Source organism: Malaclemys terrapin, chromosome 2, assembly GCF_027887155.1.
Source record: "Malaclemys terrapin pileata isolate rMalTer1 chromosome 2, rMalTer1.hap1, whole genome shotgun sequence".
In the NCBI taxonomy this organism is placed as follows: domain Eukaryota; kingdom Metazoa; phylum Chordata; order Testudines; family Emydidae; genus Malaclemys; species Malaclemys terrapin.
This window is the reverse complement of record NC_071506.1, coordinates 96,017,707-96,032,909: the sequence shown is the minus strand read 5'-3', so window position 1 is coordinate 96,032,909 and position 15,203 is coordinate 96,017,707. Positions and strand designations below refer to the sequence as shown.

The 15,203-nt window shown below is 44.6% G+C and overlaps 1 protein-coding gene across 4 annotated transcripts in view; it reads left to right on the top strand.

Moving 5' to 3' along the window:
* RTTN (rotatin) overlaps positions 1-14,836 on the top strand; it is a 180,885-nt gene extending 166,049 nt beyond the window's left edge. For all 4 annotated transcript variants that reach the window (XM_054020287.1, XM_054020284.1, XM_054020283.1 and 1 more), the window contains 4 exons: positions 5,907-6,174; positions 11,834-11,937; positions 12,797-12,866; positions 14,601-14,836. In XM_054020287.1, the coding sequence (XP_053876262.1) occupies positions 5,907-6,174; positions 11,834-11,937; positions 12,797-12,866; positions 14,601-14,683 (525 nt within the window). In that variant the 3' untranslated portion in view covers positions 14,684-14,836. The remainder of the gene's footprint in view (positions 1-5,906; positions 6,175-11,833; positions 11,938-12,796; positions 12,867-14,600) is intronic.
* The last annotated feature ends 367 nt before the right edge of the window (positions 14,837-15,203 follow it).

Genomic DNA, 15,203 nt, shown 5'->3' with positions numbered 1-15,203 from the left:
CCATTCAATGGCAAGGCGCTTTTCGCGGACCAGACGGACATCAGGCTGCATGGGATGAAGGACTCCCGCACCACCCTGCAGACCTTGGTCCTCTATGTCCCTCCGGCAAAGGACAAGGCCAAATCGCTCCTGGCGGCTCAACCTGCTAGGAACATAAGAACATAAGAATGGCCGTACCGGGTCAGACCAAAGGTCCATCTAACCCAGTATCCTGTCTACCAACAGTGGCCAATGCCAGGTGCCCCAGAGGGAGTGGACCAACAGGCAATGATCAAGTGAACAGATACGAGCCCCCATATAAAAGGCCTAGAGACCAGAAACGCTGGTCTCAGAGGCAGTCCCGCTCTACCCAAGAGCCTGGTCCCCCTAAGGGCAAGAGGCAGGGAAAGCGGCGATTTTGACTGTTGGCAGGGGGGCACCGGGCCTGTTGCCAGGGAGAACCCCCGACCAATAAAGTTTGTGTTCTGCAACCGATTGTCTGCCTTCCTCGGGGCTTGGTCCTACATAACGTCGGACCAGTGGGTCCTCAGCACTATTTCCAAGGGATACGTTTTACAGTTCACTTCTCTGCTGCCAAGCCACCCACTCCCCATCATGGTCCCGGGGGATCCTGAGCATGCCTGCCTCCTAGACCAGGAGGTGGATCAGCTACTCAGCCTTGGGGTGGTGGAACGCGTCCCGACACAGTTCCAGGGCAAGGAGTTCTACTCCCGTTACTTCCTGATCCCCAAGGTGAAAGGGGGTCTCAGATCCATCCTGGACCTGCATGACCTGAACAGGTTCCTAACCCGTTCCAAGTTCCGCATGGTGTCCCTGGCTTCTGTTATCCCCTCCCTAGACTCGGGGGACTGGTACGCTGCCCTGGACCTCCAGGATGCTTATTTCCACGTCCACATCTTCGAGGGGCACAGACACTTCCTCAGATTCATGGTGGGGACAGGGCACTACCAGTTTGCGATCCTCCCCTTTGGCCTGTCCACAGACCCCAAGGTGTTCGCGAAATGAATGGCAGTGGTGGCGGCATACCTCAGGAAGCAGGAGGTACAAATCTTTCCTTACTTGGACGATTGGCTCCTCAAGGGCGAGTCTCGTCCAGAGATGGAGTGCAGCTACTCCTGGCCACCTGCAAAAACCTAGGCCTGGTCATGAACAAGGCCAAATCTACTCTAGTACCAGTCCAGTGCATAGAGTTCATTGGAGCTCTCCTGGACTCCTCCAAGGCTACGGCCTCTCTTCCCCTGGACAGGTTCAAGACCCTAAGGGATCTCATTGCCTCGGTCTCCATGTTCCTGGTGACCACAGTCAGAGCATACCTCTGGCTCCCGGGACACATGGCGGCATGCACGTACGTGGTCCGCCATGCCAGACTCCGGATGAGGCCCCTCCAACTATGGCTAGCCTCCCAGTTCTCCTAAGCCTGGGACGGCCTAGACAAGATCCTCACAATCCCGTCCCCGGTATTGGCTTCCCTTCGGTGGTGGTCCCTCCCGAGCAATATGCTACACGGGGTTCCCTTCAGGGAGGCCAGCCCATCCATTGACCTGATGTCCGATGCCTAGGACCTAGGCTGGGGAGCCTACATGGGAGACATGCAGACCCAAGAGACGTGGTCGACCCCGAATTTGTCCCTGCACATAAATGTCAGGGAACTCAGGGCGATACGACTGGCATGTATGGTGTTTCTTACGCACCTCCGTGGCAGGGTAGTCAGAGTCCTCACGGACAGCACCGCCGCCATGTACTACATCAACAAGCAGGGCAGTACTCGTTCCCTAGCCCTATGTCGGGAAGCCCTGACCTTATGGGAATTCTGTATAGCCTACGATATCTCCCTGAGGGCTGCTCACCTCCCGGGCGTCCGCAATACGCAAGCGGACCGCCTCAGCAGGGTCTTCTCCCCCCCAGTACGAATGGTCGCTCCACTCAGAGGTCGCCCACTGGATCTTCCTAGAGTGGGGAGCTCCCCAGATTGACCTGTTTGCAACCCGCCAGAACCGGCATTGCCCCCGGTTCTGCTCCATGGGAGGGGTAGGAGAAGGCGCGATCTCTGACGCGTTCCTCATGAGCTGGTCAAGCCAGCTCCTATATGCCTTCCCCCCGCTCCCCCTCATCACCAAGGTCCTGGAGAAGGTAAAGGTGGACAAGGCAAGGGTCATTCTCATAGCCCCAGCATGGCCCCGCCAGCACTGGTACGGGCCCCTACTACACCTCTTGGCGCCTCCCCCTCTCCCCGCCCCGAGGCCGCTACCGCTCTGCCTGGACCTCCTCTCACAAGCCGGGGGACGCCGCCTCCATCCCAACCTAGCCGCACTCCACCTGACAGCATGGCTGCTCCGTGGCTAAACGAGGAGGAGAACAGGTGTTCGGAGCAGGTTAGGCGGATCCTCCTGGAAATCAGGAAGCCGTCCATGCCTCAGACGTACATGGCGAAGTGGTCCAGATTTACCAGGTGAGTGAGCAAGGAGTTCTCTTCCCCTCCGTCCTCCTGCCGCTCCTCTCCAGTTCGTCTTGGACTCCCTTCTGTCCCTTAGAACCGACGGTCTGGCACCAGCCTTGGTCAGGGTGCACCTCGCAGCCATATCGGCTTTTCACCCGCTGGTGCAAGGGTACTCCGTCTTCTCCCACCCTATGACCTCCCGCTTCCTGAAGGGCCTAGACCATTCGTTCCCGTACGACAGGTCCCCCGTGCCACAATGGGACCTCAACTTGGTCTTGTCATGTCTCACGGGGGCCCCCCTTCGAACCACTAGCCACATGTTCTTGGTCTCACCTCTCGTGAAAGGTGGCCTTCCTCGTGGCGATCACGTCTGCTCGATGTGTCTCGGAACTCAGGGCCTTAACCTCAGAACCCCACTATACGGTTTTCCATAGGGATACGGTCCTGCTTCGCCCACACCCGGCGTTCCTCCCGAAGGTGGCTTCCGCCTTCCATATGGAGCAGAGTATCTTTCTTCCCGTGCTCTGCCCCAAGCCCCACGCCTGTAACGAGGAACGCCGCCTCCATACGCTAGATGTGCGTAGGGCATTGGCTTTTTATCTGGATCGGACTAAGCCGTTCTGGAGGTCCTCTCAGCTCTTTGTTGCCTCAGCCGAGCGGGCAAGAGGACAACCTATCTCTACCCAGCGGCTCTCCCGCTGGATTACCTCGTGCATACGCACGTGCTATGACCTGGCATGGATTCCCCCGCCACCTATCATTAAGGCTCACTCTACGAGGACTCAGGCCTCATCAGCTGCCTATGCCGCCCATGTCCCCATTCAGGACATCTGTAGGGCGGCCACATGCGCCTCAGTTCACACGTTTACTTCGCATTACGTGATCATCTCCTAGTCTAGGGATGACGCCAGTTCAGCAGGGCGGTACTTCATCCCGAACCATTGTGAATTCCTACCCACCTCCAACAGATACTGCTTGGAATCACCTACTGTGAAATACACAGGAGCAATCACTCGAAGAAGAAAGGACAGTTACCTGTTCCATAACTGGCGTTCTTCGAGATGTGTTGCTCCTGTCTATTCCACACCCTGCCCTCCTTCCCCTCTGTCGGAATTGTCTGGCAAGAAGGAACCGAGGGTGGGGGAAGCCCGTAGCTCCCCTTATAGAGCGATATACAGGCGCCACTCCAGGGTTGCCGTGGGGCTCCCCAGCTATGGATACTGCTAAGGGAAAAACTTCCAGCACCGGTGCACGTGGCGAGCATGCACACCTACTGTGGAATAGACAGGAGCAACACATCTCGAAGAACGCCAGTTACGGAACAGGTAACTGTCCTTTTGAGGTGGTACCTTCTGGAATGTGAGAGGTGCTGGAGGTGGTTCCTCAGTTTTTCTGCAGACCTTCTAGAGAGCTGTTCAGCATATTATTCAGTTGTATGTGGTGGTCAGAGGGTTATAGATGGTGAGCCCTCTGGGGATTATGTTTTATTTCTTGCATTTGCTCAGGAAGTAGATGTCACTCTTAAGTTTGGCTTCCTTCTTCATGTTATGGAGTTTCCATTTTAAACAGCAAAATTAAAAGTCTTCCATTGTTGTAGCCATGGTCCCAGGACATGAGACAGACAAGGTGAGTGAGGTAAGATTTTACAGCAGTCAGTATATATTCGAAGAAGCTGTTCATGAGTAAATAAGAAGATAAACTTTTGGTAGTATCATTTGATTTATCTGTCTTTGAGACACTGATAATTAAAAACAAAAATACACTTTTTTGAGAGGATAGCACCTAAATCAAGTACTTTTACACTGTCAGTGGAGTTCTCGTTTAGTTATATAGGTTTAAGGGTTTGTTTTTTTTCCCTCCTCATTTCAGGTGTATGCTGAAAAGTTCTAATCTCATTCTTCTGAATTTTGCTTTATTTTGCTAACTTTCATTGTATTAGATTATAAACTCTTTGGGACAAGGACCTTGTCTTACTATGTACAGAGACTAGCACAGTGAGCCCATGATGCTGACTGGAGCGTCTGGTGGTACTGAAATATAAATGGTCTTTGGCACCGATACTCCAAAAGCTGGTTTGGTGTTTGGTGTTATCTAGTTGTATTTTATTTAATGTCTTTGCAGAGTCCTTTCCAGATTAAGATTATATTATTACTGGTGCTCCTTTTTGATTAAGTTGCTATGTTCTTAATCTCTCCTTTCTCCAGGTGCTGTCATTGTACAGTACTGCACTTGAAGCTAATTTTTTGTTTGAAAATAATTAGCATAATCGTGTATACAGCTCAGTATATTTAGAAATTAACTATACTGAAACTACTCATGTATCAGTTTTTCTTTTTCTGGGAAAGTTTTCCTGTTGAAGATCTCTCTCAATCCTTTCATTTTATTTGTTTTTCTTTACTGTTAGAGCAGTTGTCTGTCTAGTGAAAAGATTTGACTGTGGTTTTCTCTCCAGAGTTTATCCTTTGCTTTGGCTACAAGGGTTCACTAGTTGAATGATTTCTCCTTCCTCCCTACCATCTGAGTGCTGCTGTCACAGATCGTGCAGGTCCTACTGGGGTTGAACTACATTCTCTTGTGAGATAATTAACTCATCACTATTCTACTTCATGTGATCAAAGCCAAGAAGAGTCTATGAAGAAGATAAAAGATGTTTTGGTTTGTTGATTTAACAAATACTATAATGTGTTACCACTTCAGATATGAAAGGAGTGACACACTCAGCTACAGACCTTCCTTAGGGTGGAGACCAACAAGCCAGACCCTCTCTCCCATGCAGTGATAGAGTAGGGCTTCCATCTGCTCTAGAGCTCCTTAAAGTGAAAGAGTTTTTTGATACGATGACTAATGCCAGGTCAAGCAAATCAAAGAGTCTCTGGGGCATCTCCAGCACTGAGGAAGCTGTGTTCAGGAGGATGGAGGTTTCATGGCAGCTGCACAGAAAAGAAGGTCAACAAAGATGGTTACTGACAGTGGGAAGAATGGGCAAGCTCTTTGTTACCTTTGTTTCTAGAACATTAGAGTAGATGATGCACTTTCCTGTAAAGGCCAAGAAGTTCTTGCTCTTTCACCACACTTTATTTTCTTAAATGCTAATCTAACAGCTTTCTTGAAATGTAAGTAAAATGTACATATGTTTTGATGTTTACGTCTACAGATTGAGAGGGTCATGTGAGCCAATGAGCTGAGAATGGGAGAGTGTAACTATTAAAACTGTTTAATTTGACAGATCACCAAGAAAAACGCCAGTAGTCATTGACATGACAAGAAGCACTTAGTTTTGAAACACTTTTTTTTTTTTTTTGGTATCACAAAATATTGCTGAAAAAATGTTTTGAATAATATGAAAGTAGGAGACTAACAGTGGGAATGTGGGACAGGTGGACCAGTACACTGACTACATGGAGGGTGTGTGTGAAAGCAATATTACTTAGCAATGAAATAATAATGTGCTTTTTCTCTCTTCTGACAGAGTAACTTCTTACAGAACTTTTTGTCTCTGTCATTGCCAAAAGGAGGAAATAAAAGCCTTAGTACACTGGCTAGTCATTGGCTAAAGCTGCTATTGAATATATCCTTTGGAGAAGATGGACAGCAGATGATCATGAAACTAAATGGCGGTTTAGACCAGCTGCTGGAGATGAGCAAATACAAACACAAGAGTAGTCACCATATAGTCCTTCTTATTCTGCACAACATCTGCTTTAGTCCAAGTAACAAGCCTAAGATACTTGCTAACGGTATATATCCAAATGACATCTAAACTCTCATCCAGATTTTGCACTATTGTATTTTATTGTAATTTGGGGTACTGACAGAAAATCCAGTATATTGTTTACAAAAGTATTTTTTATTAAGTGAAGTGCTCAATCTTCTAATAAAATTTTGGGAAATTATAAACTGCAAAAACAGGAATAAATATTTTAAAGAAGACTATAGCAAATATATCAGACAGCTAAAATTATTTTTGTTGGTTCTTTTTCGAGTGCTGGTCCCAAAGGGGATCCACTCTGAGTGCACATGTGCTCCATGCACGCCGGGACCAGAAATCCTTCAATAACAATGTCCAGTGGTTGATGCCTTCACCTCGTGCTTTCAATTGAGGGAATAAGGGGTGGCACAGGTCGACCTGCCATTTCCTTTTCTACCACTCCTGGTCTGGGACAGAAACCTCTTGTGTCTATAGCCTTTAGTTTGCTCTAACCTGTGAATACTGTAAATAGTTTAATTATTTTAAAAGTTTTAGCATTTAATTTGTTAGTAGTTTTAGCAGGGAGCAGGGGATGTACACCTCCCCCAGTTATTCCTCCAGTGCTTGAGACACTTTTATGCCCAAGATCCTTGCTTTGTCTCACCTCTGGTCTTCCCAGTAAGCAACCCACACAAGAGCTGCCTGTACTGGCTGGGGGAATCACACATCCCATCAAAGTGTGAGATCTGCTGTTCTTTCTCCTCTTGCTCTAGGCAGTCTTGGGAGTTTAAACTTTGACAGCATCTGATGGAGCTCTCCATGAGACCTTGATTGGATCCGGGACCCTTCTGCTCTCTGCCTCACCGTCTGGTGCCTCCAGCCTGGCACCAGCACATCCCTTAGCAGGTCCAGAGACTCCATGAATCAGAATCACAAAGAGGGTAAGGAGATACACCCTCAAAAGAAGTCAGACAAAATCAGCTCAGCAGTCCTGGAAGAAGGGAGCTGCTTCTTCCTTTTCCTTTGGGTCCAAGTGCTCTCCCCGCCGCTGCAGGTCCGTGCTGGGGTTGGTGCGGAGAGGCGCCTCTCCCTGTCGCAACTCTGAGCCCCTGCATAGGGCTTAATAGAAAACTGCGCGGCCACGCAGCTTAGATGGAACTTAGGTTGGCACCTGGTCTGCCAGCATCTCAGACCCCTCTAGAGCACCTAGAGGAACAGGTATAGCTAGAGACTCTCATATCGCTGTATCCATCAACAGCTTCTTCATATTCTCTGGGTGAGACAGTGATGCTGGTCTCCCCCTGTCCTCCAGATGACTAAAGGCAGTACCAGGAATTTACACATAAGCTCTTGGACATTCTCCTGTTGACTTCTACCTCCAGAGTGGCACTCCCCATGAATGAAGCTATTTTGGAGGTGTATCCTCTGAGGATATTGAACAAGATCAAACAAATCATCATCATTCTGGTTACACCAGCTTGTCTGAGGCGGGTCCAATACTCTTACCTGATTCATCTCATTTCCGGACTGGCCTTGCTCATCTGTCTTGGGATTCCGGTCCGACAGTCTGTCCTGATGTAACCATCATCCAACTCAGAGCTTGGCTCCTCAATGGCTCTCAGGGATAGAGGTTCCATGTTCGACAGAGGTACAACAGGTCCTATTTAATAGAAAAAAGGTCTCTACTAGAAATACTTACCTTCAAAAATGGAAAAGATTTCACCATTGGTGTACCTAGCAACAGTGTTCATCAGTTTATTCTTCCCACTCCACTGTTCCTGATTGTGTTGGATTTAAAGAAATCAGGTCTTTCCATGAGTTGTGTCAGAGTTCATTTGGTGGCTATTACAGTCCTTCATTCCCCTGTGCAGGAATTCACATTCTTTTTCAACCCATAATAGGATTCATCAAAGGGTCTGTTACCCTTATTCCACAAATCAGAGAACCTACTCCTGTATGTGATTTGAACTTGGTCCTTAATAGTCTTATCAAACCTTCTTTTGAGCTGATAGCTAAGTGTTCTCTGCTGCACTTATCTATGAAAATGGCATTCTTAGGGGCCATTACTTCTGTTCACAGAGTTGGGGAACTAAGAGCATTAATGGCTGATCCCTCGCCACAACTACTACGTTTTACTGTTTTCTTCAAGCGTAAGGTATCACCACATCCCAAGTTCATACCTAAAATATCCTCCAATTTTCATATTGACCAAGTTATCCACATTCCTGTGGTTTTTTTTTTCCCCAAAGCTACAGGGGATTAGAGAGAGAACTGCCCTGCATATCTTGGACATTAGAAGGTTGTTAGCCTTTCATTTGGACAGAACCAAACCATTTATAAAGTCTTCTGGACTTTTTATGTCAGTTACATACAGCTCTAAACGATCCACAATCTCCATCCAAAGACTTTCAAAGTGGGTTTCCAGTTGTATTTTTGCTTGTTACAAGGCTGCCAATATTCAGTTCCACTGGTGAATAATAGCTCATTCTACAAGATCCCAAACTACCTCCATGGCAATATTAAAAAATGTAACAATTGAAGTAATTTGCAATGCGGCAACCTGGGCATCAGTGCACACTTTTCCCAAACACTGCTTGCTGGTATGCTCCTCTATGTCAAGTGCTGCTGTTGGAATGGCAGTATTAGATCCAGCTCTGAATCCCCCTCCTCCTTCCCGGGATGCTGCCCAGGAGTAGCCTGAAGTGAAGCAGATATAGGGACAATAATCTGAGAAGGAGAGGTTATTCACTTTGTGCAGTAACTGGAGTTCCTTGAGATGTGTCCCCCAAATGGATGCTCCATTATTCACCCTCCTTCCCCTTTGCTTCGGAGTTTTATCTCAAGGGACTTTGTGGTAGAGAAGGAGTTGAGGGGGGTTGCCCACACAGTTCTCTATATCCTAGTTACAGGACATGATGATCTCTGGAGCCCATGCACAGGTCAAACAGGCACTGAAATAAAAAATATCTGATCAAAGGCACATGGGGTGCACATGCACCTGAAGTGAAGCACCTACAGGGATACACATCTCGAAGATTTCCAGTTACCGCACAGAGTGAGTATCCTCCCCTTATCCTGGATTATCTTCTCTCCATAGTCATCGGGCCTGTCCATCAACTCATTGAGGGTACCTTTAGCAGCTATTAATGCCTTTCATCATCTGATAGAGAACTGCTCAGTTTTCACCCAGCTCACAATTGTAAGGTACTTAAAAGGCATTGTCAGAACATTCCTGTCGGTATCAAGACCTACTCCTGCTTGAGATCTAAACCTTGTACTATCAGCATTTATTAACCCATCATTTGAATCCTTGGCCTCCTGCTCCCATTTACACTTACCAGTGAAGAGGGTCTTCCTGACAGCTATCACCACAGCCAGGAGGGCGTGTGTGCTCTGAGCCCTTATGGCAGACCCATCTTATACGATCTCTCATAAAGAAAAAGTATCCCTCAGATTGCATCCCAAGTTTATCCCCAAAGATCCTTCTGACTTTCACTTGAAGAAGACGATTCAGCTACCTCTATTTTACCTGAAACCTCTCTACACTAGGGAAGACCGAAAACTCCATTCTGTAGATGTACACAGAGCTCCGGTGTTCTGTCTAGGCAGATCTTGAGAAGATCTCTGAGGTTATTTGTCTGCATTGCTGAGCAATGAATGGAGAGGCAATATCTTCCCAAAGGGCCTCAAGATGAATTTCCAATGGCATCATCCTCTATCAGCTTGCAGACGCCCTTCCTCCTCAGTCTGTCAATTCTCATTCTACCAGAATTCAAGCCTCTCTAGGAAAACTGTAGGGTGGCAACTACGGGCTCCATTCACACACTTATCAGGCTCTATGCTCTGATTCAAGCCTTGGCTGAGGATGCTTCAGTTCAGCAATCCTAAAAAGTATTGTGCACCTACCTTGTCAGTAAGCACTGCTTGGGAGTTACCCACAGTGAATACGCATAGGCACCAGCTGAGACAGTTCCCTTATAGTAACTGGAGTTCTTCATGATGGGTGATCCTTGTAGGTATTCACGACCCATCCTCCTTCCCCTCTGCTCAGCTCAGATGATTCATGGTAGAGTAGGAACTGGAGAGGGAGATGATCTGTGCCACCCCTCATTTGAAAGCAGAGGAGTTGAATGATGGACACATGGACTAATGGACACTGCTTTTGAATAATTTCTGGTCCTAAGTGCACAGAGTGCATGTGCATCCATAGTGAATGCCCAAAGAGACCACACATCTGAAAGAATTTCAGTTCCTATAAGGTAAGTAAATTCCCTTTACTCTGAGATCGTGCTATTTTGAAATTACAATAATATAACTTGAATGAGAAGGTTTTAACTTGACACTTAAATGGGAGACCATGCCTTCCTTTTAAAAGGAAGTGAGGAGGAGCCCTGTGCATCAAACATTTAACTTTTAAATAATCTGGCTTAGAAATACAATTTTAAAAAAAGAAGCTTATGAGTTAGTTATGAATGCTATCTTTCAATTGTACAAAACCTAGACTATGCAGATTCCCTATACCCCCCAGAAATCTGTGCCTCTTACATCAAGTCATGCCACTTTTCTCCAGATATACCAGGGGTTCCCAAACTTGGTTGCTGGCTTGTTCCGGGTAAGCTCCTGGCAGTCCACAAGACTCTTCGTTTACCTGAGCGTCCGCAGGTACGGCCGCTCGCTGCTCCCAGTGGCCATGGTTTGCCGTTCCTTGCCAATGGGACCTATGGGAAGCGGCACGGCACGGCCACCGCTTCCCGCAGCTCCCATTGGCTGAACGGCAAACCGTGGCCGCTGCGAGCGGCCGTACCTGCGGACGCTCAGGTAAACAAAGAGTCTCGTGGCCCTGAACAAGCTGCGAGCCAAGTTTGGCAAGCCTGAGAGATACTGATCTACTCATGTACTATAGGGATGAGTATGGCATAAATGCTTACTGTAGTGAGATAGAAAACTCTCTTTCGTAGTTTGTAGAGGCCAAGACTACTTAGACAGGATGCTCCACTCTTCCCTAATGAAGTTCCCAGTAGCTTCCAACTGATGCTGTTCTCAAATTTTTCCAGATCTTTGTTGAGGGTCTTTGATAAATAATCATTACTCAACTCCATAGTCTACCCAATGCATTTGTATTGTGGAGTGAGCAGTCAGATATGTTGAACAAGTAGACCAGATTGCTTTCATTCCACTGAAAGCCCAGAGGTAAACTTTGGAGATGAGAGAATCTGAGAAGGTTAAGGCAAAAAATGTGACAATAGTGAAATCAAGCAGGTAGTAACCACTGTAAAAATTGGCAGAATGTCTTAATTCTACCCCATTGTACTGGTAGTGATACTGTATATATGCCTATCAGGTGTTCTTAAAACAGCTTAATATATAGTATCTCTTATGTGGTTCAATATTTATGTGCAACAGTCAGCTATGCACATTGTAGTGGCTATAATTTAAAACGTCCGTTCTTTTATGGCTTAATCTTAATTTTTAGTATAGACTATATTTTGCTGCTTATATTTATTAACATTATTTTATAGTGCTTACAAGTATGCTAGGTACTTATTCATATTAAACTAACTGATTATATAAATTTTGCATTTGTTGTCCCATAGCAATATTTATCATGGAAACAGAGACAAATTGCCAGAATAAGAACATTTTATAGGTGGAAATCTGTCATAATGTGTTTTGCTAGTCTTTGTGTATGCTTTTGTTTTCTTCATTAGATAAAGCTATTGCAGTACTATCTGCCTGTTTAGAAAGTGACAGCCTCACTGCTCAGAGAATAGGAGCAGCTGCACTTTGGTCTTTGCTCCACAATTATCAGAAGGTTAGTATTTGGAAAATGCTTCCAATTAAAAATAAATAAATAAATAAAAAACTTAACCTGCAGTAGTAATAGTTATATCCTTATAACATTTTTGCAATAATGTTGCTTTACTATAAGATAGCTGTCCTGTAAAATGTATCCTCTATGTACAATTATAAAATTAGGCCCCAATTCTGCAACTTGTTCAGCCTGGGCAGACACCCATGCCTGGGCAGATCCCATTGAAATGAATGAAGCTCCATGCAGATGTAGGGATCCACTTCCAAAGAACAAGTTGCAGGATTGGGGCCTTAATAAATAAATCAAAAACCTACTCACTGGACGAATCAAATCCTTTAAAATTATTTTTAATTAAAATTAAATCACTAGTTTTCCTTTAAGAAGAGAGATACAAAGGAGAGACAAATTATTTTTCACATCAACCTAAGTAACATGATAGTGTTCTTGTAAGTTATCATGTAGCTTCTGAGATATGCTGATTATAATATGACATTTTTATTGCTTTAGAAGTCACACAATATATGCCTTTTTGTACTGTGCTTTTTTTTACCATGAAGTTTGCAAGAATGTCACTTGTGTTTGCCAATTTAATATTCCAAGCAATACTTGCTGACACCCCAAGCCATGGCTTGGGAAATGGGTTCCATTATTGCTGCAATTCATTGCTTGCCTGTTTATTTTTCACAAATGCAGTATACATGACGGTATAATCACTTGTTGCACTGTTAAATTCTTGAATGCTATATTCTGTTGGCTTGCTGCCAAAAAATAGCTGTGGGTTGAAGACATAGCCTGATTTTAAGAGCATCAGCATGTGGGAATAAATGTAGTTATTGGATTATTCTTATTTGTGCTACAGGCAAAAGTGACTTTGAAGAATCCATCAATAAAGAGAAGAGTAGATGAGGCTTATTGTTTAGTGAAGAAAAGTAAGTTATTGGAGAATTTAGTTTCCATCTCAAAGGAGTAACAGCCAATTCTGTAATTTTTCTGTGAAAAGAAATCATTAATACACTATACTGCTCTCCAGTACAGCAGAAAGGAAACATTTTGTTGTGTTGTAAGTTTTTTCTAAAATTTTGGGTTCTGCTTGATGATCCTTTTAAATCCACATGTGCTTTGCTGTTCGGCATCTTTTTCCAAAATAAAATAAAAAAACCTTCTGGTGACAAATTGTAAATAAGATTTGTGTGATGGTAATTGCTAAGGATTAGTCTGCGAGATGCATTTGATTGTGCTGGCAGCAAAATGATTTTGTTGCCACAGACTTTCTCTGTGCTAAAACCTTGTATTTTGGTGATAAGAACCACTGCCCAGTTAGAACTGACCTCACTTAACCTTGCTGAACTCAGCTACGCAGGAAAGACCAGACTACTGTGCTATCCTGACAGTATTGCTCTGTAAATTGGCTGTTTTTTACTTTGACTTTTTAAAAGCATGCTGACTGCTTTAAGAAATTGCAGTTAGCTATCATTTGGACAACGTTTACATAATAGGTAACTGTACTTGCAAGCAGTCCAAAAAAAGATCAAAAGCATCTCTAATTGGACATTTCTCTGAGCAGCACTGTGGAATGGGGTTGTAGCTACAGTAGCTAATATGTGGGCATGTTCATTCTGCTCATTTTCATCGGGAACCTGCTCCTGCAAAGACTTATGTGCATGCTTACCTTTAAGCACCCGAGCACTCCTAGTGAGTTCAGTCAGTCTGTACATGCTCTTCAGTACACGCACACATCATTGCGCAAATGGGGCTAAATTGCCATATTTGTTTACAAGACAGAGTGGCCAGCAAATGGCTGCTAAATTCAGATGATTTTTGTTTTATTTTGGAGTAGATTAGCCCTGGTTAGATGGATTTTTGTCAGCATATCTGATGACCATCCTGTGTTAGGAAATACATTTTAAGTTCTATATAATGAATGTACAGTGGTTTTCTTTCCACTCATTTGTGTGTTGTGTTCTGTTTGTACTGTTCCAGCTTATTCATTCAATAGGTTAAAAGTACTTGCGATTGGAATGTCTTGTTTGCCTGGCAAAATCATTGTACTTTACAGTACTTTGTACGTCCATAGAGCTATATAAAAACAGCATATGCTGCTGGGAAAGCTTTCATGACTTTACAAGGCTGAGCAGGCTTCCAACTATGGGAGTGAGTGGGAATGTACTGGTTGGGGCACCTTAGAAATCCTTTCAGAGTACAGGAGACTCGACTTTTGAAATGCATCAGTAGCCTTGTTTTAGCCTTGTCCCTTCCCCACTCTACCCTGCGCTCTGGAGGAGTTGTAGTAGAAGCATAGTCTCATTCATGCTGAGGCAACTGCCAAGGATACACTGGTTAGAGCCTGAGCAAAGACTCGTTTGCCTTCCTTGTCCCAGTTGATTGGAAATTTCCAAGGGTATTGTATTAGTAAATGTTTTGTAATGTCTTTTTTGTAGAAACAAAGACAGCAATATGAAATGCCAGTACAGGATATTGCTGTAAAATATTTGAGGGGAACGCGACTGCCAATTTGTTGTGCAGATTATAAAATGTGCGCTTTAGCAAGAGGCTCTTGAGTCTGTGGGTTTGATGTAACCTTTGAAATCCTAGTATGTGAAATATTGAAAGGTAACAGAAAAGCTCTGAAGTCTTGTTTTTTTGTTTTTTTTTTTCCTCTTTAGCTCTTTCACAGCCAGAAGGAAACCAGCTAAAAGCCTATCACTTAAAATGTCTAGAGAATCTAGTGAGACTTCTCAATAGTTAATGACTGTTGGTGAGTTCTCATGATGAAGGTGGATTGCTTACTCCATGGAAGACTGGAATTTAAAGAAAAGATTTCTAATGCTGCGATTTGTGGAGGCATCGTGTCACAGAAAAAATTTACTACGTCTTTGGGAAGGGAGTTGATCACCTAACACCAAAGAAATAATATAGATTATGGTTGAAACAGCATATACTGTATTCCCAATGGGAAATTGTGGTGATACTGCATCTGGGAAATGCAAAAGGAAAATGAGAACATGGGGGTAGGAGGAGAGGAGGAAAGGATATGAGAAATTAATAATTTTATTAAATTATGTGTTGAAATTATTACTGGAAAATATTAGTGGTTGGTTTGAGCCCATCTAAATAAAGTTTTTTTTATTAAAATAAATTTTAGTTGTGGATCATAATTTATAGATGAGTGTAAAACATGAAAAAGGAAGGAATGCAACTACTCACTTAAGAGGGGTGTGTGAATTTTTACATCTGCTATGCTGAGATACCCTGGTATATCATCATAA